At 44.3% G+C, this 26,032-nt stretch overlaps 1 protein-coding gene across 6 annotated transcripts in view; it reads right to left on the bottom strand.

Moving 5' to 3' along the window:
* The window catches only part of LOC110495445 (myocyte-specific enhancer factor 2A), a 97,677-nt gene that overhangs the window by 38,029 nt on the left and 33,616 nt on the right, over positions 1 to 26,032 (bottom strand). For all 6 annotated transcript variants that reach the window (XM_036954863.2, XM_090206620.1, XM_090206622.1 and 3 more), the window contains exons 3-4: positions 17,933 to 18,132; positions 5,128 to 5,331 (exon numbers count right to left, since the gene is read on the bottom strand). In XM_036954863.2, the coding sequence (XP_036810758.2) occupies positions 5,128 to 5,331; positions 17,933 to 17,986 (258 nt within the window). In that variant the 5' untranslated portion in view covers positions 17,987 to 18,132. The remainder of the gene's footprint in view (positions 1 to 5,127; positions 5,332 to 17,932; positions 18,133 to 26,032) is intronic.

Here is a 26,032-nt window from a genome sequence, read left to right as displayed (position 1 = left end):
CATTAAGACAGAGATGAGTCTTAATCACTGTACTGGATTTGATTGACAACATAAACAGCCCCTGTCTCAAATCCTGGGACCACTGCTTTTTATAGCTCTTTTCTATATTTTAAATAGTCATTTCTATATGCAATGGCATGTGTTTTATGATCCACTGCCAATGGCCAATGTGGTTACTATAAGCAGGCTTAGTGGTGAAAGAGCGGAGTGATTTAAATGAAACGTAGTGGGGGAAAGAGAGAAAAGCAGGCCCAATAGACCTGACATTATGAAATGGTCAGGATTTACATATATCTTTGGCTTATCATTCTGAATGGTGAGTGCCATTCATCATAACAGATGATCATTGAAAGTAACAATACTAATACATCTAGAGTCATTTATACGCTCATTTTTTTCACTGAATGAGTTGTTCACCTTTAGAACACTCAACAATGACAAATTATTCATTTCCAAAAGCACATTTAACAAAGATGGCCTCTCTAATGTCGCTGGGAGATAAAGGGGAATTTGCATTTGACTGCTCTTACTTACTCCACAAGACGGGCCATGTAAAAAGACAAACAAAAAAAAGTGTAGTCCAGCTCTTTACAAGCCCAGGCATGCTATTTGAGTAAAACTGCAGTTCCAAAATTGATTAAGGACATTATTACTAGCCTGGACTAAAGTGTAGCCTACCAGTTGTGTTTAAACTAGTACAGCTGTATAATCCCATGCAATTATATCCACATCCCCTATTTTATGAGATTACTTTAAATGTGTTCAGTCAATGTCAATTTCGTTTAAATGCAAACTTGATTAATCCAAGCATTGCTGCAAACCGTAATTGTGTTGAAATGCTCTAAAGAAAAGCACAGATGGACATTCCTGTGAAGTTGATTTCAGGGAATCGCAGCTAGACAGTGAGGAGTCTGTATTCAGAGTTGCAGAAGAAGGTTATAGAACAGCTAAAGGAAGATTTCATTAGTTGGGGAGGAAGAGGAGAAGGGATGATTTGATTATTTTAATTACCTACAGCAGCATTTTCATTTGAGGTACAAATAGAATTCAATAATAAACACAACAACACTGTAGGACAGCACCCAAATCCAGACATGAACAGCAGTGATCTACTATACAGGGTAGTATGACATATGCAAGCTGGTCTGTCTGTTTCTTTATCACAGTGATATTGATCCAGTTGAAATGCATTTGATCTATCCTCTGTACATCAGCCTTAATACAGATTCTCAGATAAAAGGTTCACAGGTTTCTCACTGCAAACTGCTAGTGAAAGGGTACCAGAAACTAAATAAAGGGTACCAGAAACTAAAATGATCCTGTAAAAGCAAGCTTTTCTTCTCTACTTGCCCCTGTGTTCACTCAGCACAGGAAAACGGCATGGCAAGGAATGACGTTTTCTCTGGCAATATATGTTCTATAAAGTCCTTAGAGACCCAGACAGGCTTGCCCTAACCTCTGAGGAAAGGAAACAGTACATCAATCCATCCAGCATAGCTACTCAGTAAATAAAAGGTTGCTCTGAGAGCCGGGTCTTTGAAAGGTGAGACGCAGATGAGATCAGATGGGAACAGGGAGACTTCTAATCAGACGGAGAAGTGGACGTGATCCACAAAGGGAGATTTCATGCAACAGTTCACCTGTCGCCCGGAGTGTTGCTGCAGTTCAGACCACCACACACACACACACCGCACACACATTTATGCCCAGGCACAGCGATCTGAGCCTGCTGCTCTGGTCTCCACAGCGAGCCAAGTTTGAGACAAAATCCATAGCCCTCCACTGGGTTATCAAACTGTGCCCCAGGCATGTCTCCATCTGAGGAAAACATGGCAATTGCTCTCCCACACTGCAAGGCCCAGCCTTTATCTACAGATGGTACTACTGAGCAGGAATGTGACCTTTGATTTGGCTTCGCACATGGAATTGGAACGTATGCTGCCCAATGAAAACTCAGAAAGGATTTGCTTGGTCTCTCAAGCGAGGCAGGTGAGCAAATGACTGTGTGGCAATTATCAGTTTAATGCAATTTCTACATTTAGAGGAGTGTCAGGGTGAGTGTCTCCATGTGAGACACATCACTACAGAGACCAGTGCAGGCTGCTGAGGGGAGGACGGCTCATAATAATGTCTGGAACAGAGTAAATGGAATGGCATCAAACACATGGAAACCATGTGTTTGATGTATTTGATACCATTCCACTTATTCCACTCCAGCCACTACCATGAGTCCGTCCTCCCCAATTAAGGTGCCACCAACCTCCTGTGACAGAGGGAGAGAGAGAGAGAGAAAGTGAAAGACACAGAGAGAGAGAGGGAGGGAGTGAGATAGATCTATCCATTATAGACCCATTCTGTGCTTCTCTCACCCATTTACACTAAGAAGGGAACTATTGCTTCATTAGGCGTGCAGTCATCCTATATCCCAATGATACTGACTACACCCAGATAGGGAAGCAGCAGACAGATAGACAAAATACAACTTGTGCTTTTGTCATTTCAAAAGGATAGTCCGTGTTTTAATGATAAAGATCACATCTATTGGCAATCTCTGTGTTCTGCAAGAACGAAAGGACATTCTGAACATTTCATTTGTCTTTTATTGAAGACGCCACCTGGCTTTCTCTATATAAACACTTCACAACAGGATGCAGCCAACAGCCTGGGCTAGATCAGATAAGCCCACAGCAGACACTGAGCTCTATCTAACGGCTCTGACATTTGCTCTTGTGCCGCAGCACTTTTTGGAACAGTGAATGGTGGGTAGTGTGGAAATGTTCAGAATTGGAGCCTGGACAGGCCTGGTTACTTCTGCTCTGCTTCTTCACTTCTGAACCTTGGCCACATAGCCAGCAGGGTTAGAGGGATTTGCACATATCTGCACAGATGCTGGCCGAGTGAGCAGGGACAACGCTGCATTGTTCTCCCCTTTCGATCGCGCCGCAAGAGCAGGGCAGAATCCTTGCGAGTGGCTAGAGGGGCTATGAGGGACATGAACAGATCGCCACCAGCTTGTACTACACACTACACTTCAGTTAGTGGCAGTGCCCCCTAGAGATGACACTGTGTGCCCTGCAGAGTACAGTACATGACATTTACAAGATACAGCTAACATATACATCAATAAACTACAATGGCAAAAGGTATACACTACTGTACTGTAGAATCAGTACGGGAATCTCTACAAAAAGGAAACGCCTATTTATTAAGAGCAAATAGAGCAAATGATGGATCCTCTTCCATCTGTGAGAAACAGTTTTAGTTGTTGTGCTTTGGTCCTGATGAATCCAAGAAGGACTCCCGAGTCACGGCAGAAAACAATCATAGGGTCAATTTTACATAATTGTGGAGTGTGTCCATGTATTTTTAATGCAGGTGAGACCCTGCTTAACTCAGAGGGAGAGAGATCAGGGCCCCTGGTGGGGGACTGAGGCTGCTGGATGCCAGAGCACTGTTTTGCAGCTCTGCCAAGCAGGTAATTTACTAGCAGCAGTACCATGAATAAAATATACCAGGCACAGCTGACTCCTTTCATGCTATTGGATGCTAAGTGAAAGACTTTTAAAAACATGGGATTCTTGGAATTTATGTATCATACTCTGTATCCCTTTCCTGCAGTCAAATGACTAGTGGCCTCATGGGTGGAATGTTATTCATATTTTTCATAATTTCATAATACACAAAGATAATTAGGTGTTCCTATGTCAAACGGTTTTGTTATATTTCTTCTGTGATGTATATAAAGAATAATATCAACTCTATATCTGACATGGTACAGGTGTCCTCTTTTTTTAAGCCCATAACCATGTGTGTGAGGTGTATACTTTTGTTTCAAAGTAGATTTGTTTAAGACTATCAAGAAACCCTGATTTAGCCCACCACAGTAAGAGGTTAAACTCCTGATGTCTCTTTGTCGGACAGAGTAATAATAAGGTACAGTGCCTTCAGAAAGTATTCCCACATCTTGCATTTTTTCACATTTTGTTGTATTATAAAGTGGGATGAAAATGTATTTAATTGTCATTTTTGTCGACGATGACTCTGTAATGTCAAAGTGGAAGAAAAATTATTTATTGTTTCTATTAATTAATGGAAAATTAAACACTATTATAAACTGGGTGGTTCGAGCCCTGAATGCTGATTGGCTGACAGCTGTGGTATCTCAGATCGTATACCACGGGTATGACAAAACATGTATTTTTACTGCTCTAATTATGTTAGTAACCAGTTTATAATAGCAATAAGGCACCTCGGGGTTTGTGCTTAAGAACAGCCCTTGGCTGTGGTATATTGGCCATATACCACACCCCTTTGGGCCTTAATGCTTAAATATATCTTGATTAGATAAGTATTCAACCCCCAAAGTCAATACCTGATAGAATCACCGTTGGCAGCAATGACAGCTGTGAGTCTTTCTGGGTAAGTCTCTAAGAGCTTTGCACACCTGGCACAAAATCGTGGCATAAAACGTCTAAAATCTTACAGTCTGCAAAGGCCTTTAGTGAAGAATTAAGACACCAGCTTCAGAAAACAGGTTCTGAATAGGTTGAAAAACCACAAGTACGTCAGTAAGAGGTATTTGTATCCAGAAGGATCACATAATCACCCCCATTTTCTTTTCAGTGATGCTCTTGGCCGACAGATTAGGTAGGCTGGCATAACAAGTGGGTTCTTCTTCTTCTGTGAGTGTTTGGGCATGTAGACGGATACTAGCTGCCAGGAAGACCAAGTGCTGCCGGAATTCTCTCCAACACTCTTAGAGCCAATATGAATCTCTAAAGTATGTTCACTACACAATGCTGTGTAATGAAACCTAACATTTAAAGACTTTTTGTTTTAAATGGTGGTATAATAATTCTGCCATTCATCCATGCATGTATCTACAGTACAGTATAATCTGGGGGAAACAGGGTTTCCATACTGTTTGGACAGCTACTGAGTGTAGGCCTGCGCTGAACTCATCTCTCATAGCTTATCAGAGGCTGCAGACGTCCTCTGCCTGACTGGTAACTAAAAGGAAACTGTTACCGGCCCTTCAGTTGACATTGACCAAACAGTGTATTTTTCCAACATAAGCATATACATGGTTTTCCTGCCATGGCACAGTGAAAATGTGAAGCCACTCACCTCGACAATGTCAGAGTTAGTTCTGCTCTCGTGGGGCTCGTTGTACTCAGTGTATTTGAGCAGGACCTTGTCCATGTCTGTGCTCGCATACTGAAACAGTTTGTTTGAGCTGTTGAATATGATCAGGGCTATCTCACAGTCACATAGAACGCTGAGCTCATAGGCCTTCTTCATTAGCCCAAACTTCCTCTTCGTGAAGGTAACCTGAGGAGACACAGACCAACATCATCAGTTACACACAGAACAAAATCAGATTCAAAAATTACTATTCAAATCCAGAAAATATGCATAAATAAATCCACACAGAATTTAGTATGCATGTATAAAAGACCGTGCTTAAACAGAATTGGAAATGATGTTGAACGGCAGCCTGAGGGTGTTTTTACTGCTTCGATAAGGGGTCAGGCTGCAGCTGCAACGTTTCAGAACTAAAAATAAGACACTTTCCTATCTCCATCTCTCATAATACACATGTCATAAGTGTATCCCTTTAGGAAAACTACAGTGAGGATATGAGGCTGGTGTGACTGGTTAGCAGGCCGGAGGTCAGGCAGTGTAAAGTCATGTAGCGGTTCAGTAAGCTGAATCAGGGCGTTGGGAACAGGGATCCATACATTACATTAGCTCCTGACTCCATGTACGGTACGGACAGCGGTCCCTCCCTGCCCCTGCATCACTCTGCCTGTAACACGAGCCCATAGACGGGACTGCAGGTCATGCATCACTCTGCCTGTAACACGAGCCCATAGACGGGACTGCAGGTCATGCATCACTCTGCCTGTAACACGAGCCCACAGACGGGACTGTAGGTCATGCATCACTCTGCCTGTAACACGAGCCCACAGACGGGACTGTAGGTCATGCATCACTCTGCCTGTAACACGAGCCCACAGACGGGACTGTAGGTCATGCATCACTCTGCCTGTAACACAAGCCCACAGACGGGACTGTAGGTCATGCATCACTCTGCCTGTAACACGAGCCCACAGACGGGACTGTAGGTCATGCATCACTCTGCCTGTAACACGAGCCCACAGACGGGACTGTAGGTCATGCATCACTCTGCCTGTAACACGAGCCCACAGACGGGACTGTAGGTCATGCATCACTCTGCCTGTAACACGAGCCCACAGACGGGACTGTAGGTCATGCATCACTCTGCCTGTAACATGAGCCCACAGACGGGACTGCAGGTCATGCATCACTCCAGTGGTACTGACACCTAACCCTCTCTGCAGACTTTCTGTCCTGCATCTCTCAGCTCTGTCTCTGGTTTCCTGTACCTGATACACATGTCATTATGTAACACTGCGTTATTGCCTTTGCAGTACTGTATGCTATGACCCTCTTTCATTGTAAAACCTGATCCAGGCAAACAGGGAAACAAGGAGAACGTACAAGCTGTTCTGTAATGTTGTTTATGTGAAACACCTCCTCAATAGCATTTATGCAAGCTTATCATCCTCACAGTGTGCATCATGTAAAGTGCATTCAGTTACAGTACACTGAGAGCTATGCTATGGATATGCCAGTGAAAGCTGTGCTTCAGGCCAAAGGAGAGTGAATGTGTCTGTATTCACTTCTGCCAATTTCACTGACCTACTAAGAGGAGCTGAGCAGATGAGCTGGCTTTGTTCAACTTTAATTGGTCACAGCTTGCGGCTACCCTCATTTAAAATGGCATAATGCAATATAGTCCTATGAGTTGCATAGCTTATCTGTCTCCACTCAGACAGTGGGGTCACTCCAACTGTGAAAAATGAATTTCAAATGTTCCACACTACAGGTAATTACACAGGTCCATTATAAATCTGGGAGACACACAGACCCATTCCACATGTAATTTGACAGTCACTGCTCCCATGTCAGGTGTGGACATGATGACAAAACCGAATACCAGAATGACATTCCCTAAAATGACATATTTTAATAGTATGAGTTGGAAGTCTTAGAACATGTTAAAGGCCAGTGCTGTCGAAATTCTGCTTTTCCTGTGTTTTGTATCATATTGTACGACAGCTGATGAAACTAACACTGTAAAAGTGTGAAAAAGTCTGATAAGTGCTATTTCCTGACAGTTGCTGGTTGAAAATACAATCTACACAGGACCTTCTAATGAGCAGGTTTTTTATTATTATAATTGTAATATTGTTTTTATTATTTTACCCCCTTTTTCTCCCCAATTATTAGTTACAGACTTGTCCCATCCCTGCAACTCCTGTACAGACTCGGGAGAGACGAAGGTCGAGACACTCTGCTCACTTAACCCAGAAGCCAGCCGCACCAATGTGTCAGATGAAACACTGTACACCTGGAGACTGTGTCAGTGTGCTCTGTTCCCGGCCCGCCACAGGAGTCGCTAGAGCACGAAGAGACAAGGACAACCCAGCCGGCCAAACCCTCCCCTAACCCGGACAACGCTGGGCCAATTGTGAGTCGCCTCATGGGTCTCCTGGTCGCGGCCAGCTGAGGCACAGCCCGGTATCAAACCAGAAAATGCAGTAATGCAGCTAGCACTGCGATGCAGTACCTTAGAACGCCACGCCACTCGGGAGGCCCTAATGAGCAGGTTTTGCATGCGTGGAGTTTCGGCTTGCCTGGTGACATCACAGACATCGCAGTAAATTAGTTAATTAGTTAATAGACCAATGAAAGAGAGTTCCACCACTTTTCAACCTCATATACATTATCTACAGCACCATACCAGTGTCTACATATGTGAAAACGGTATGTTTCTATGGTCTGTGGTTAAATAGATAAGAACGGTCCTAAACAATGCTTGTACGTGACAGGGTAGGACTAAAAGTACGAAAATGATTTTCAAAACCTGCAACAAGTTTCCAGCCAAACGGAATGTATTGTCTTGCATCACTGTGAATCTCATAGTGTTTCAAAATCACCGCTTTGGCTATTGATGATGTCATCAGGTTGAACTTTCTTACTTTAGATTTTTTTCTACATTTTCACATATGTAAACACTGGTAATGTACTGGAGATAATGAAAATGATGTAGAAAATGTTTATAATTGCCTATTAATTGTTACCCAGAAATGATTTGATATTGATGTAAAAACATCTGCATTCACAGTAAGTTTGACATATGGATGTATACGAGTCCTGCTGGAGAGCAACTCCTCTATATATTGGTTTTGTGCATGTCATAGTGCTTATTTGTGCTGTGGTGGTAATACGCTCCATGAGGGCAGACAAGGGTATGTGCAGTCTTTGTATCCTTGGTCCACAGAGGACCATTCCCCACTCCATTCTCATCAGACCTGACTATAACACAGTACAGTAGGCTACAGTAGCTCCTGGTGCAGGTTAATGGACCTGTGTGTGACAGGTCAAACCACCTGACAATGACCTCCCTTGACTCACACTCCTTCTCAGAGCTGCTTGCTTGTTACTTGTTTGTTTAATCGGCTGGAAAGCACCTACTGTCATGTGGGGAAATGATTAACAAATGGACTGCATTTTAGCAGATGAGTATGTCTGCTAAGCTAAGCCATGGAGGGAGGGAGGGAGGGAGGGAGCGTTACCTTTCAGCAGGAAGCAGGAAGCTAACCCTGGGTGAATGAACTGAACTGGTGAGCTGGGACTTTGTTCCACCTGGCTGGGCTGGCTCTCGGTGTGCTGAGTGGAAGAGCAGGGCCACAGCGCTGTGCTGACCCAGGCTCCTGCTTCATTTCACCCAGAGGAGCACAGAGACCCTGCTTCGTTCCGCATCGCCCCTGCAGAGCCAGCTGCTTACCCTTAAAGAGGCGTGTTCCCTATTCTATTGTACTGTCTGTATCCTTGCACTGACTGGACACACTGTAGGACGCATGTCTGACATGGTTTCTGTTCTGTATGCCCTGATCAAAGAAGATAATACAGACATGGCAAACAATATGTCCACATACTGTGCTTCATACTAATGTACAACAAGGTATATCTTCATCATAAAAAAGCTCTTAGATGCAGCGAGACCAAGCCCTTTGTGTCATGACTATCAGTAGCCTACACCGCAGAGTTGAGTCCTTGCTGAGGCGTGGGCCTTTGGGTTGACACCCCCCAGCCACTGTCCTCTATGGGGTGACTGCCTGGTGAGACAGTGGAAAACCACAGACATGCTTGAGGTCACGTGGGCTAGTCTGTAGGCAGGGTTTTCTATTGCTCACCGCGTCAAAGACACCCACACACATAGGCACCATTCTATGGGTTCCTCAAGAATTTGGATGGTGCTTCAAGTGTAATGATTATGTTTAGTTAACGTCTAATTCGTGCAATGACAGTGACAGCGAAAGGAGAATCCACTGTAAATCATGTAAAACAAACTACTTTAGGGTACCACAAGTTACTAGTGTGCTACTGTTATCCTCTGCCAAGCAATCAACTGCAAATATAGAAAAAACAAATGACTCAACTATTTTAAACTCTAAATATAAAATGGATCCATTTCTCCAACTTTCTGTAGCCTTTGATAAGGTCATTATAATAACCCACACAATGCCTAGCAGACAGACAGTAATTATATTAGCATTTCTCACCTGATTGTGCGCCTGGCTGAAAACCTTGACCTTTTCAGATTCTCTCTCACTGCTAGTGACGAGCTGGGGGTGCTAATTCTGCTCTCATAGAAAACTTTCTCCAACTACTTTTTCTTCAGGTCTCCACCCCTCATCATATCTATGAACTGCATGCCTCAGGCATTGTGCTTCCGAAATTCTCCATTGACAACTGTAGTCAGTAATTAAATGTGGGAAGATGAACGAAGAGGATGTTCAATAGAATGTTTAGCTTGGTCAAGTGGTTTTATGTGTTGAACTACTATACTGTATAGCATTTGTTGCCAGAGATCAAGCTGAGTGCATGGTCATCTTGCTCTGCCATGATATGAACTGAATACCTAAATGATCCTGTCTCCAGAGAATGACAATGATGGAGGGACCTGTCACTCGTCGGGTCTATCAATTTCCAGGAGTCAACATGACAAACAGGCCATCAGGGCTGGCTTTGGGGTGATAGAGGTGATGCCAACCCATTGAGGGAAAAGGGAGATGGAACTCCATGTCCACTCTAATGGTCTCCATGGCAGACAGGGGTGTGGAAGGATAGGTAGGCTTGGTTGGCTGCAGAGCATGTGTGCCCTGACACCAGCTGGGAGAGTGACCCGGGGCCCCTGGCTCCTTGGCTGTACAGTACTAGGCACAAGGCCTTTCCTCCTGTCCTGTCTGGCTGGATCAGCTCTCACAGGGAGGATAGACAGCTCCAGGACCCCTGTGCCAATGGACCACCGCAGGATCAAGAGGCCTGACCCACCAGCTGGGCTTGACCTCGGAACCTAAATGGACAATCCTTCCCATTAGACCACAAGAAATGAGCCCACCACTCCGACCTCCTCTGATAGGTCTATATTGATACTGGATGTATAGAGTTTACTCGGCTGAGCCGGTGAGAGGACTGGTGCTAGAAAATAATGTAATTATCATTCCTTATTGGTCGTAATTTGAATCATTAAATTCATAACGGTCTGTCTGTCCTGATGGGTAGAAAAGATTGAATAATCTCAATCTGCCAACAGGAGCAGACCATTATACTTCCCTCACTAACCTCTTGCTAATACTTCACCATTGGAAAACAAAACATCATTTTCCCTGTTTCACATATAGCTGCTACCCTCTCATTTGTAAGGCAGTTAAACATGATATTTTTTCAAACATGCGTCATAGATGCACTCCACCTAGCCTCCCCTGTTTTCCACCACTTCACCTTCCTTTATTCCCTCTCCATTCTCTACCAACAAGGTTTTTACCTGTTAAATAAATAATGGAGTTGGCCCCGGAGCTTTCAGAGTTTCAGAGTGGGGAGAGAAAGAGATGAAAAATAGAGATGTGCTCTGCTGCTCCCTGGTGAGAGAGGGAGAGGGAGAGGGAGAAGGAGAGGGAGAGGGAGGGGGAGAGAGAGAGGGAGAGGGAGAGAGAGATAGGGAGAGGGAGAGAGAGGGGGAGAGAGAGAGGGAGAGGGAGAGAGAGATAGGGAGAGGGAGAGGGAAAGAGAGAGCAGCACTGTGCCCACAGCAAGGGCAGGCAACCCTCCACCCAGCAGAAAAATCATCAAACTTTTAATGACTTGGGCAATTACCCCCAGTGAGCCTGCTTAATGGCATCCAGAGGACGTCATTAGACACGAGGAGCTAACTACGTAGCGTTCCCTGGGCCAGACACAGCCAGTCACACTTTTTTCTTACAGTAGTGAGTGCAAACATTTTCATACTTTATCATAACTGGTCCCCTGTGGGAATTGAACCCACAACACTGCCTTTGCAAGTGTCTACCAACTGAGCCACCACAAAACAAGGTCACTCTGTACCTTCCAATGTCCTTTCACTGGGAGGGAGTCCCCAGCACACGCTGCTACTAAAAAGCCCCACCGTCTCCTCCATGGCCTCTCACATAGTCTTTGTCTCCTGGTACAACATAACAATCACAACACAATCAGGCCACAACAGAGAGTTTCTCTGTTTGAAAGGCACTTCTCATCAGGTCATATGAGGCAAATTACATTATTAAATCAGATTCCCCCTCAGGGAATCGTCTCAGAACATTCCCCTACTCTTGAATTATTCAGCCAGATTTTCTAAATGAGACAGGTGTGTGTTATCATTTGGAGTATTAATTGTAGGGTGGTGCACTTGGGTAAATCAGGCCTTTCACTGGCTGGGCTGAGCTGAGGATTGATCCATCCATAGTGATTCTGTTGTCGAGCTCCATTATAGAATTCATCGTTTACACAGGTTTGCAATTAGTATGTCAGGCAGGCTGTTCTGCTCAGTGAGACTGGCTGAGCTGAGGTTTCTACCTGACAGGACCTCAGCCGCCATCTTTCATACACCTAGAGTATGAAGAGAAGGAACGCAGTAGAACCAGGGGGGGGGGGGGGGGGGGAGGTTCATGAAATCTATTCATGAAAAAGTGATTTGGTTATTAATACATTTTAGAGAATTGACAGATGAGTCAATCCAAAGGAAAGCAAAGAAACTTCCTAGAAATGACATAGTTTACATGCTCTGCCTGAGCTCTGCATGGGCTCTGCATGGGCTCTGCCTGAGCTCTGCATGGACTCTGCCTGAGCTCTGCCTGAGCTCTGCATGGGCTCTGCCTGAGCTCTGCCTGAGCTCTGCATGGGCTCTGCCTGAGCTCTGCCTGAGCTCTGCGTAAGCTCTGCATGGGCTCTGCCTGAGCTCTGCCTGAGCTCTGCATGGGCTCTGCCTGAGCTCTGCCTGAGCTCTGCATGGGCTCTTGAGGCTAATCTTTCTGCCATAAAGCGTGAAAGGTCAACAACCCTTCCAGAGCACTTCCAGTGTTGATGTTAGAAGAACACCCCTGCTGCTGTCCCCGTGCAGCGTCCTGTATTGCCACACTATTTAATTAGGAATTATGGCAAATTTCAAAAATGTTTCTATGCTCCTAAACCACTCTGACGCATTATTGGACTGTCTGTCAAAGTGGGAGAGCGAGGTAGAGCTAGAGTGAGGTAGAGCTAGAGCGAGGTAGAGCTAGAGCAAGGTAGAGCGAGGTAGAGCTAGAGCGAAAGCTATGTTACCAGGTTATGCAGCCCCCCACTCTCACTGCAGCGCTAGATAGGACTTTGTGGAATAATGCAAATCTACGAAAAATATAAACATCCTGTCACAGAAATTACTAAATTCTGGAAGTCCAATCGATTGTGAGATATGGCATATACATTTTATGCGATAAACTTGGGTCACGGGTTCACAATTTGACATTTTCTGAGACCTTTGCCAAGCAAGGAGGACAGGAGCCGACCTAATCCTACCTCCCATTTTACTTGCAACCCCATTGGAAATAATTTCCCCTGTCAACAACCCCCCACGACACATCTATTTCTATGGGCACAAGCACTGTTCATGACACAAACTATTCACAACCCTCTTGTTGGCGTGTGTTTGAAGCTTATTTCCTGCAATTATACACATTTTGTTATGTCTAATGTGTATTCATGTGATATTTGAGTGACTTGAACATTACTGCAAAATCTATGGGCTAAAAAACCTAGCTAAAATGTGGGTGACACTTTGCTTCAGTATTTATTTCTCAGGCTCGTTATGTGTTTTGTTTTGCGCATTGGACTCTTACCTAGATGGACTCGCGCCTGGTAAAAACATTATAGCGTATTACGCAATATATTCCAAAATTCTAACCAAATACATGACATTAATTAGGCGATTAAGGTTGTGAGCACAGTGTTTCTGATCAGATCGACAATGATCTTATTTTTTTTCCTCCCCAATTTTCATGGTAGTTACAGTCATGTCCCATCGCTGCAACTCCCGTACAGGGAGAGGCGAATGTCGAGAGCCGTAAGTCCTCCAAAACACAACCCAACCAAGCAGCACTGCTTTGTGACACAATGCCCACTTAACCCAGAAGCCAGCCACACGAATGTGTTGGAGGAAACACCGTACACCTGGCGACTGTGTCAGCGTGCACTGCACCCGGTCCACCGCTGGAGTTGCTAATGCACATCCCTGCCGGCCAAACCCTCCATAACCCGGATGACTCTGGGCTAATTGTGCATGGGTCTCCCAGTTGCAGCCGACTGCGACAGAGCCTGGACTCGAACCCAGACTCTAACCCAGACTCTGTAGTGGTACTGCGATGCAGTATCTTAGACCACTGCGCCACTCAGGAGGTTGACAATGACCTTCTAATATATTTGTGTGGCTACGATGCCATCTTTAGAGGCCAACATTTTCTGCTTGGTTTCCGGTGCATTGAAAAACGAATGAAATAGACTACTACCAAGGTCTGATGATGCTTCTGACAATATAGTAAAAGGTGTGTTGTGTTGGGTGATGTGCTAAAGTCTGTAGGCTATTTTGAAAACTGCCGGTGTGTTGTGTTTATGAGGAGTCCCCTCCTGTGTGTGTTGTTGCATGAGCTGACTGCTGTTTCCTCCTTGCTTGGCAGAGATCTTAGAAAATGTAAAAATGTGAACCCGAGACCCAAATGTATCATATAAAATGTATATGCCATATCTCACAATCGACTGGACTTCCCGAATTGAGTATTTTTTCGCTGTGACAAAACTTTTATATTTTCTGCATATTTGCGCTGTAGTGAGTGGGGGGCTGTGTAACCCTGTGACCGAGCTCCGAGTGAGAAAGGTGCACACTTTGACAGACAGTCCTACAACAAGTCAGAGGGGTTTAGAAACATAGTGACATTTTAGAAATATGTCGTTATTCCCCATTAATGCTATGAATATGGATTGCTGGCCATGCGGATAAAGATTCTAACTGTCTTCTGATAATGAGCCTGAATGCTAATGGCCATTCCCCCTTGGTTAGGAGCACACCCCAGGGAAAGGGGACTGTGTGTTTCATGGTCCATAGAGAGAAGATACACACACATCACATTATCATGGTTAAGTTTTATTGTAGCAGCACTCCCAGTGTTTTCACAGTGTGTCCTATTCTCATAGAAGAGTAATGGCAGCGCCTGGGCTCTTCTGATAACCATTCTGGGAGATGAAGAAGTGTGACATTTCAAAATCGTATTGTGAAACAATCAAGGCAACGGTAAGCATGTCGTCCCCCACGAATGATGCAGCGCCCCCCTTAGGCCAATCAGTGTGATTTTGTAAATGATGGATCTCTATGGTAAGACGCATCATGTGAGAATGCTATTAATTGACTACAGCTCAGCGTTCAACACCATAGTACCCTCAAAGCTCATCACTAAGCTAAGGATCCTGGGACTAAACACCTCCCTCGCCAACTGGATCCTGGACTTCCTGATGGTTCGCCCCCAGGTGGTGAGGATAGGTAGCAACACATCTGCCACGCTGATCCTCAACACTGGAGCCCCCCAGGGGTGCATGCTCAGTCCCCTCCTGTACTCCCTGTTCACCCACAACTGCATGGCCAGGCACGACTCCAACACCATCATTAAGTTTGCAGACGACACAACAGTGATCACCGACAGCGATGAGACAGCCTATAGGGAGGAAGTCAGAGACCTGGCCGGGTGGTGCCAGAATGACAACTTATCCCTTAACGTAACCAAGACTAAGGAGATGATTGTGGACTACAGGAAAAGGAGGACTGAGCACGCCCCCATTCTCATCGATGGGGCTGTAATGGAGCAGGTTGAGAGCTTCAAGTTCCTTGGTGTCCACATCACCAATGAACTAGAATGGTCAAACATCCAAGACAGTCGTGAAGAGGGCACGGCAAAACTTATTCCCCCTCAGGAAACTAAAAAGATTTGGCATGGGTCCTGAGATCCTCAAAAGGTTCTACAGCTGCAACATCGAGAGCAACCTGACTGGTTGCTTCACTGCCTGGTACGGCAATTGCTTGGAGGGTAGTGCGTACGGCCCAGTACATCACTGGGGCTAGGGTGCCTGCCATCCAGAACCTCTACACCAGGCGGTGTCAGAGTAAGCCCCTAAAAATTGTCAAAGACCCCAACCACTCCATCATAGACTGTTCTCTCTACTACTGCATGGCAAGCGGTACCGGAGTGCCAAGTCTAGGACAGAAAGGAACAGGTAATCAAATGGCTACCCAGACTATTTGCATTGTGTGCCCCCCCCAAGCCCTCTTTTACGCTGCTGCTACTCTCAGTTTATCATATATGCATAGTCACTTTAACTATACAGTCATGTACAGTGAGGAGAACAAGTATTTGATACACTGCCGATTTTGCAGGTTTCCCTACTTACAGAGCATGTAGACGTCTGTAATTTTTATCATAGGTACACTTCAACTGTGAGAGACGGAATCTAAAACAAAAATCCAGAAAATCACATTGTATGATTTTTAAGTCAACCCCTCTTTTACACCACTGCTACTCTCTGTTCATCATATCATATGCATAATCCCTTTAACCATATCCACATGTACATACTACCTCAATCAGCCTGACTAACCGGTGCCTGTATATAGCCTGGCTACTGTATATAGCCTCTCTACTGTTATTTTTCACTGTCTTTTTACTGTTGGTTTATTTATTTACTTACCTATTGTTCACCTAATACCTTTTTTGCCCTGTTGGTTAGAGCCTGTAAGTAAGCATTTCACTGTAAGGTTGTATTCGGAGCACGTGACAAATTAACTTTGATTTGATTTGATCATTCACGCAAGTTTCATCAAAATCGAGCCAATGGTATCTGAGATATCGCGTTGGTTAGCTAGACTGATAATCATGAGGGTTCACAGCCAATTTAGCAATCAGAAACAACCTGAACTGATGTTGTCGCTTACTTCCTTTTCCTTTTTTGCTGATGTCACAGGTCAGTGCAGATGGTGCAGATAATACAGCTCTGGCAGGAGCCTGCTCTCACCTGGACTGCTATTTGGATCCCACCCAGAAGCAGGTGTTATGCTGATAATTGGCCCATCATGTAGATTTTGGTTTCTCACTTGGCTGAGCCGCATCCCACACAGTAACAGTCAGAGACATGGGGGAGCGGGAGCAGCATTGAGAAGAAGGGGCATGAGGTCTCATGTTATCACCCTCAGGAGGGTGAGCAAAACCTCAATTCGCTTTCTGTGTGCATGGCATAAAAGTTGTTTCACCCACTAGAGAGTGCAAATGATATTTTGAGAGGGTGCGAATATGATAAATCCTATTGGATCGGGCTCAAAGACCACGTCTCCATACTTTATCATGGGTAATGCAAAATATCAAACACATTGCTGTTCACAGGAATACCTACTACCTGACATATATCTACATATTCTGCATATGTAATGCAGAGATAAGAAAACTCTAGGGATTTTGGTTCTCCACAGATACAGTCGGCCTCAGACAGTGGTTGAGCAGACAGGACGGTACTGTACTGTTTAAGCGGGTTATATTTAGCATGAGCAGACAAACAGAGTGATTTCCAGGGCAGGCCTCTCCTCTCTGTGGCTGGCCAGTACCAGATCCATGGCAGTTAGAGTTGAGGGAGAGAAGGGTGCTCTGTGTCCGGCTAACTGACCCACCCTACTAATGAGAGGGTGGTGTGGTGCAGTGGCTGCTCCTAATTACTACCAAGCAGCTGCAACCGCATGGAGCCGCGCGGAGCCCAGCGAGGGGCCCTGTCAGGCCAAGGGACAAGCCCTCCAGTGTGGAGAGGCCGCAGTCGCCTCACTTCGCCCCGCTCACTGCTCAGTGTTCTGGGTTCACTCCCACGCCAAGCAGCCCCCGCTGCTGCCTGCTATACTACTGCTGCTGCCTCATCAACTTCTCCTGCTGAAATTGCAGGGTAGCGGGGGAATCATGTCTGTAAATAAGGCTGCACTGACAAAAAAATGTCATGGTTCTTGTTTATCCGGCTGGGGACTTTCTGTTCAGATTCATATTGTCACTGACAGCAGCTTCAGTTCCATAGAACAGGTATCCTATCCAAAATATTACCCAATATAGAAATGGCATTTTTACTCCAACCCTTAAACTGGAGAGATATACTTTCTCTTAAAGGACTGGATAATGTAAATTTATTACAAACAATAAATGGTGTTTATTGGATTGAAAATACTTGAGTCAACAATTCACTCCAGAGAAAAGTGCTACTACCTCAAATAGAAATGGTTGCTATATGAAAACATACAATCCTGTGAAGTCAGTGGGCACTTTGAGTCCCTGTCAAGAATTCACCACAGGTGGTAAGCGGTGAGAAGACAACTCCTGTTTTCAACACTGTAGGCCTCAGGTAGACAAGTGGGAGTAGCCTGCTGCCATTGGCTTGTGTGTGGAGAGAGAGGCATCTTTATGCTGAGTGGAGGGCATGGGAGAGGGGTGACACTGACCTGCCTGTTCCTCTCATCCATGATCCTGGTGATCTGTATCTTCTTCCGTCCCATCTCTGCGTTCTGTTCGGTCTCTCTGACACTTCAAGAATATCAGAAAAACTACCGAGCTCGTCTTCTTCCTTATCTCCTAGCACATTGTACAACACTCTCTCTTCTCTCTCTCTCTGGCTCTGTCGTTTTCGTGACCACACCACAATCTGCAGGGAGAGAGAGAGAGAGAGAGAGAGAGAGAGAGAGAGAGAGAGAGAGAGAGAGAGAGAGAGAGAGAGAGAGAGAGAACAGAGTTAACATAACACCCAGTGATCTCTTCTCGGGCACAACAAAGCAGCCAATGGCTCTGTGTTCCATTCCCTGACACATACAGAGAGGTTATGAGACAGACAGGGGAACATGATGGCACCTTATCTCCTCACCTGCACTTCCACAGCAGCTGGAGCCACTGTCAGAACACTTCAGACTTAAAGGAGAAACCGTTCGGAAAATGCTAAACGCAATTTATAAGTTCATCTGCTCTTTAGTGTTGAATAGGCCTGATTCAGAACCAATGATAAAAGTGCCTTTCAAGAGCTTTTCATACATAAGTGTGAAATTATCTTTTCCATTTTATGTGAGAAATGACTGCATTAAGCTCTTACTGAAGTACAAGTTGCCATGTGGAGCTGGTGTTGACTTCCAACCAAGTCAATGTCTACTGGGTATATCTGGATTTGATCTTTAAGCCTAACAACCAGTAGCAGGATGACAGAATTACAGAGCTTTAACAACAAAAAATGTATCCTATTCTCTCTCGCTCTCTGTGTCTGTCTTACTCTCATATGTACACAAGTAGTCAGTCAAAAGTATTCCTAAGATGCCTGTGAAGACCGAGCACAGAGCTCCACTCTTCCTTGGCCAAAGCTTTTGACACGGTAGACCATTCCATTCTTGTGGGCCGGCTAAGGAGTATTGGTGTCTCTGAGGGGTCTTTGGCTTGGTTTGCTAACTATCTCTCTCAAAGAGTGCAGTGTTTAAAGTCAGAACATCTGCTGTCTCAGACACTGCCTTTCCCCAAAGGTGTACCCCAAGGCTCGATCCTAGGCCCCACGCTCTTCTCAATTTACATCAAGAACATAGCTCAGGCAACAGAAAGCTCTCTCATCCATTTATATGCAGATGATACAGTTTTATATTCATCTGGCCCCTCTCTGGATTTTGTGTTAAACGCTCTACATCAAAGCTTTCTTAGTGTCCAACAAGCTTTCTCTGCCCTTAACCTTGTTCTGAACACCTCCAAAACAAAGGTCATGTGGTTTGGTAAGAAGAATGTCCCTCTTCCCACAGGTGTGATTACTACCTCTGAGAGTTTAGAGCTTGAGGTAGTCACCTCATACCAGTACTTGGGAGTATGGCTAGACTGTACACTGTCCTTCTCTCAGCACATATCAAAGCTGCAGGCTAAAGTTAAATCTAGACTTGGTTTCCTCTATCGTAATCACTCCACTTCCACCCCAGCTGCCAAAATAACCCTGATTCAGATGACCATCCTACCCATGTTAGATAACGGAGACGTAATTTATAGATCGGCAGGTAAGGGTGCTCTCGAGCGGCTAGATGGTCTTTAGCATTCGGCCATCAGATTTGCCACTAATGCTCCTTATAGGCCACCTTACTGCACTCTATACTCCTCTGTAAACTGGTCATCTCTGTATACCCGTCGAAAGACCCACTGGTTGATGCTTATTTTAAAAACCCTCTTAGGCCTCACTCCCCCCTATCTGAGATATCTACTGCAGCCCTCATCATCCACATACAACACACGTTCTGCCAGTCACATTCTGTTAAAGGTCCCCAAAGCACACACATCCCTAAGTCGCTTGTATTTTCAATTCGCTGCAGCTAGCAACTGGAACGAGCTGCAACAAACACTCAAACTGGAGAGTTTTATCTCAATCTCTTCATTCCAAAACTCAATCATGGAAACTCTTACTGACAGTTGTGGCTGCTTTGCGTGATGTATTATTGTCTCTACCTTCTTGCCCTTTGTGCTGTTGTCTGTGCCCAATCACGTTTGTACCATGTGTTGTCATGTGTTGCTGCCATGCTATGTTATTGTCTTAGGTCTCTCTTTGTGTAGTGTTGTGTTGTCTCTCTTGTCATGATGTGTTTTATCCTTTATTTTGATTTGATTTATTTTTAATCCCAGCCCCTGTCCCCGCAGGAGGCCTTTTGCCTTTTGGTAGGAAGTCATTGTAAATAAGAATTTGTTCTTAACTGACTTGCCTAGTTAAATAAAGTTTTTTTTGTATTCCTCATCTGATCCAGGCCGCTGCCAGCTATGCTCTTCAGATGATTAAGAGTACACCCAGTCAGGTTTAAATCCTCTGAGGTGGAGGAGGTAGTTCCCACGTGAGGTACTCTGTAACCTGCCAACCTGGTCACTGGTTCAGACTCCAGCAGGCCCGGTGAACTTTGATCTCTGTTCTATGAGAGATAGATATCTCCCTGAAAGAGCATTCATCACTGACACAGTGACATAATTTACAAGCAAATGGAAAAATGCTTATATTCACTTTAGAAAAGAACCTCTGGGCAAGGTTAACATTGTAGTATTCAGCCTCGGTCCAGCAGAGATACAGTTAGCACCATAGACCAAAAAGCAGCGAGAGCTGACTAACATCATGGGACCAGAAATGGCCAGTTCCAGTGGCACACAGTAATTTTAGGCTTTGAGACACTGGCATTATAGTGTCTGGCTGTCTGAATCTAACCACTGTTAGGCAAACTCAACATGAGATCACCTAGCCAACAACCCCCAACCCACGCACGGCTGTCCACAGTAAGGAAACTAACTACGCAAACCCCCTTGAAGAATTTCCCTAAACCACATCACAACAAGTCGGTGAGAACGACAGTGTTCTTTTTCATTCACTGTTTCCAAATACTCCTACTGACACTTTTTCTACTGGTGTGTCTGTATGAGTGTGTATTTCTGTCCGTCTCTCTCGCTTTGAAGAGCAGTTGACTTGCTTCTCTTGACACTACTGTACAATTGTAGGCCTACATCTGAAGACAGTGAACCACACACATTCCACCTCGTCTCTAAACTGTGAGAGGATCTGTCATAGCAGTCTAGTACAGTGCAGGTTCTTGTGGCATAATGCCTTGTGTCATGACATTTCTGTTACGTAAATATGAGGTGACAAGCTGAGGTCCCTCAGACACCAGGTTTGCTACTGCACTCTGCTTGGTACAGCTACTATCTGAAGAAAACACAGAAATAGATTTCCTTATTCTATCTGTAAATCAAATCAAAAATCACATTTTATTTGCCACATGCACCGAATACAACGGGTAGACCTTACCGTGAAATGCTTACTTATAAGCCCTTATCCAAAAATGCAGTTTTAAGAAAAATAAGAGTTAAGAAAATATTTACTAAATCAATTATTACTATTATTATATATTTGTTTAAACACAATAAAATAACAATAATAAGGCTATATACAGGCTATATACAGGATGTAGTTGGATCATTGTTGCTGGGTAGGAATAACATTTAACACAGTAAAAGTTTGATTTCCATTACAAAAATTCAGATCAGTTTTAGCATAATAAAAGGTGTTATAAATCTATGCATAACAACTGCTGAATGTTAAAGCATGGTTCTCAAAAGAGACAGCAGATGGGAGACAGACAATCAACACCTGTACTGTTTTTATTTTCTTCTTCACTGATGCATTATGTATCAGTACATCTGTAGCATGTGTCGATTACTAAACCTTTTCACATAGCTGCCTACACATAAAAAAAAGTCTAAGTAAAAAGTACATCAAAGTTAATCCATAACTGAACTAAAATAAATGCTTGTGGGCTAACTGCTTGATGGATGTGAAGTCAACTTGTTACAGTTGAAAGTAGTTTGGACACACATCGTTACATACAGTTGAAGTCGGAAGTTTACCTACACTTAGGTTGGAGTCATTAAAACTTGTTTTTCAACCACTCCACAAATTTCTTGTTAACAAACTAGTTTTGGCAAGTCGGTTAGGACATCTACTTTGTGCACGGCACAAGTCATTTTTCCAACAATGGTTTACAGACAGATTATTTCACTTAGAATTCACTGTATCACAATTCCAGTGGGTCAGAAGTTGACATACACTAAGTTGACTGTGCCTTTAAACAGCTTGGAAAATTCAAAAAAATGATGTCATGGCTTTAGAAGCTTCTGACAGGCTAATTGACATTTGCTTGACATCATTGGAAAATCAAAAGAAATCAGCCAAGAACTCAGACAAAAAATTGTAGACCTCCACAAGTCTGCTTCATCCTTGGGAGCAATTTCCAAACGCCTGAAGGTACCACGTTCATCTGTACAAACAATAGTACGCAAGTATAAACACCATGGGACCACGCAGCCGTCATACCGCACAGGAAGGAGACGCGTTCTGGCTCCTAGAGATGAAAGTATTTTGGTGCGAAAAGTGCAAATCAATCCCACAACAACAGCAAAGGACCTTGTGAAGATGCTGGAGGAAACAGGTATCTATATCCACAGGTTATTGACATAACCTGAAAGGCCGCTAAGCAAGGAAGAAGCCACTGCTCCAAAACCGCCATAACAAAGCCAGACTACGGTTTGCAATTTACGGTTTGAAACTGGGGACAAAGATCGTTCTTTTTGGAGAAATGTCCTCTGGGCTGATGAAACAAAAATAGAACTGTTTGGCCATAGTGACCATTGTTATGTTTGGAGGAGAAAGGGGGAGGCTTGCAAGCCGAAGAACACCATCCCAACTGTGAAGCAGTGGCAGCATCATGTTGTGGGGGTGCTTTGCTGCAAGAGGGACTGGTGCACTTCACAAAATAGATGGCATCATGAGGATGGACAATTATGTGGATATATTGAAGCAACAAAGTCAAGGTAATGGAGTGGCCATCACAAAGCTCTGACCTCAATCCTATAGAAAATGTGTGGGCAGAACTGAAAAAGCGTGTGCGAGCAAGGAGGCCTACAAACCTGACTCAGTTACACCAACTCTGTAAGGAGGAGTGGGACAAAATTCACCCGACTTATTGTGGGAAGCATATGGAAGGCTACCCGATAACATTTGACCCAAGTTCAACAATTTAAAGGCAATGCTACCAAGTACTAATTGAGTGTATGTAAACTTCTGACCCACTGGGAATGTGATGAAAGAAATAAAAGCTGAAATAAATAATTATCTCTACTATTATTCTGACATTTCACATTTTTTAAATAAAGTGGTGATCTTAACTGACCTAAGACAGGGAATTTTTACTAGGATTAAATGTCAGGAATTGTGAAAAACTGAGTTTAAATGTATTTGGTTTAGCTGAATGTAAACTTACGACTTCCACTGTATGTACTGTAGGTAGAGAGCAGAGTTGTAATCCTGGCTGTGAGTTGTGTCCTAATCTCGTTGGGTGACAGAGGAGAGCAGGGCAGTGCCGGGGCAGCAGAGGGGATGCAGAGTTACACTAAATCCTGGTGGATTACTGCAGCACGTGGAGACGGGCCAGCACTGCAGCGTGTCACCAGTCACAGCCTCGGCACGGCACGCTTCTATACAGGTGGATGTACGTAACCCTCCACAAGGCTCGCTAACTAGAGCATGCTACCATGAGTCATACCACTTCCATTGTTTAGCGCTCAATGATAACAATGGTAAACTGCAGCTAAGTAACATAACTGATGTCAATGGGCGGCAGGTAGCCTAGTGGTTCAGAGGGTTGGGCCGTAACTGAAATGTCACTGGTTCGAATCCCCAAGTCGACTAGATGAAAAATTTGTCAAATGTGCCCTTGAGTAAGGCACTTAACCCTAATTGCTCTGGATAAGAGTTTCTACTAAATGATGATTAAACTGTCACTGACTCTCCAGGTCCATACAACCATGGTGTTTTAAAGGTGATGTTAACTGAGCTATGCATTGAAAGCTTTACTCTGTGTTAATCACGCTTGATAGGATTATTCTGTCCATTTCACCTTGCTGGTAAGAATGTATACACCTCACCATGTACTCTTTAGAAGACATTGATAATGTACACCTGCACCACTTAGCCTTTCATTTAAACCAGTCCAGCACTTCGTAAAGGTGCTTACCAAACATTTGCACCACAGAGATCAATGCACAGTGAATATGTCTCTATAGGAGAGACAACATCAGGCTGACATCAAAATCAATACCAGCTACATGACACACAGAATGTGTAGACGAATCCAAGCCTCATTTACAACCATACGAACCAAGAGTGTAAATACAGTGGGATGTTTTGAGCATTGTTGTTTAGGTTAAAAAGTCCTCTTAGATTCTTGGAATTAATATAATTAAGAGTGATTTCTGGCCACGGAGACAGGCCCAGTAGCAGCCGCTCTCTGTCTCTCTGTCCCTTCCTCCCTCCCGTGAGACAGGCCTCTGGGAGATGGGGAGGGTTGGTGACGGGGTCGGCCCTTTCACACTCAATAAAACATGCTCCACTCCCATGTAATTACTGAACACAGCACATCCGCCTCACTCCCTCACTCACTCCCTCTCAGTCAGTAAGCCTGAATAAGCTCTGCACGTAGTCACAGAGCTGTAGGCCTAGTATTACTTAACCTCATATTACATCTTACACTGCTGTCCAACACAAAATACGACATCCTATATGGTTCATTTCATTTAAAGGATGAGACCAGATCATCTATTGTTGACCCTGTTATTGGCCATACTACATTCAGAGCATGATGTGGTTAGAATGATATATCTTAAAGCCAAGAAGAACATCTAATGCTTTGAATGTTCAGCTCTTACTATCTTCAAAGACTCTATACATTCAAATGTGTGTACTGTACTGTCTAAGTGAGTGTTTAATGTGAGGAAAGCCTAACCCATTTCCCTTATTACTCTGACTGTCATGGACAGGAGCCAAAGTCCTGAGCATAGCCATGACAGTTGTGCTTCCTGTGTGTGAAGAGCTCAGTTTGACTATCCTACCACAGGGCCAGGTCACGGAGTGGGCAGACAAGACTCAACTTCCTGCCTCTCCACTTCCTGTTTTTAGGACCACTTCTAAATGCCCACTGCAGGGGAGGGATAGAAAAAAGGGAGGGAGTGTGCCTTGGGGACACCCTTACTCTCTGATCTCCTCCACGTGTTGCCTTCCTGACTGTAACTCTGAGACTAAACAACAACAGGACTCCATCTCCTGTTCATTCTTTCTGTGTGTTTATTATGTTTACAGTACAGGGCCATTAGACAGGCTGGACAGGCACATGCTGCCACACCAAGCACTGCACCACTTTCTATTCAGTTAGATGTCAGGCCTTTCCTTGTTTTGGCCAGGACTGATAATGACTTGAAACATTTCCGGAGCTACATAATGATGAATAACTACTCCATCACACACTAAACTAATGAGCAGTAAAATACTGATTAAACAGAGTTCACACTTAACAAGAAAACAGCAGCGCAAAATGGTAGCAATTTAATCCCAAAACTTGAAAGTGGAAGGAAATGGCTCAGTTCCAGTTTGTTAGGCTTTAAGCGGTGTGGGGACATGGAGCAAAGTAAACCCTCATGATTCTGCTGCTTCGTTTCAATGAGACCCTGACATAAGTGCATTAAGAAATGAACACCCCAACTCTTTGTTCTTCCTATCATCATGCTCTGCTGTACCTGGAAATGGGGCTGTTGGCCTGGGGGGGAGTGGAGGAGAGCCAGCCTCTCTCTCTCCTGCTCCTACACTTCCCTTTGTGAGAGCACCCTTATCTCCCACTCCAGCAGGGAGAGGTAGGATTGTGGCCCGAGAAGCAGCATCACTAGTGTTAATGTCTCCTGATGCTAATCTGACACACGGCTGATCCTGCAACAACCACTTTCTCCATTCCTCTCTCCCACTTTCCAGCTCTCTCTTTCTCCATTCCTCTCTTTCTCCCTCTCTCCCTCCACCCCTCCCTCCTACCCCTCAGTCTCTCTCTCACTCTAACTCTGTACATTCCCTCACCTCTGTTTCCAAGGCAACTAATGAGATATAATTAATAAGATCTACCAAAGGGGTGTGTGAACAGAAATGAGTGAGAAAGAAGCCTTGAGAAAGAGAGAGAGCTGCTTGC

The sequence above is a fragment of the Oncorhynchus mykiss genome, chromosome 2 (assembly GCF_057628025.1).
Source record: "Oncorhynchus mykiss isolate SJ-2025 chromosome 2, ASM5762802v1, whole genome shotgun sequence".
In the NCBI taxonomy this organism is placed as follows: Eukaryota; Metazoa; Chordata; class Actinopteri; order Salmoniformes; family Salmonidae; genus Oncorhynchus; species Oncorhynchus mykiss.
Note: the sequence above shows the minus strand (reverse complement) of the source record. Positions and strands in the feature narration are given on the sequence as shown.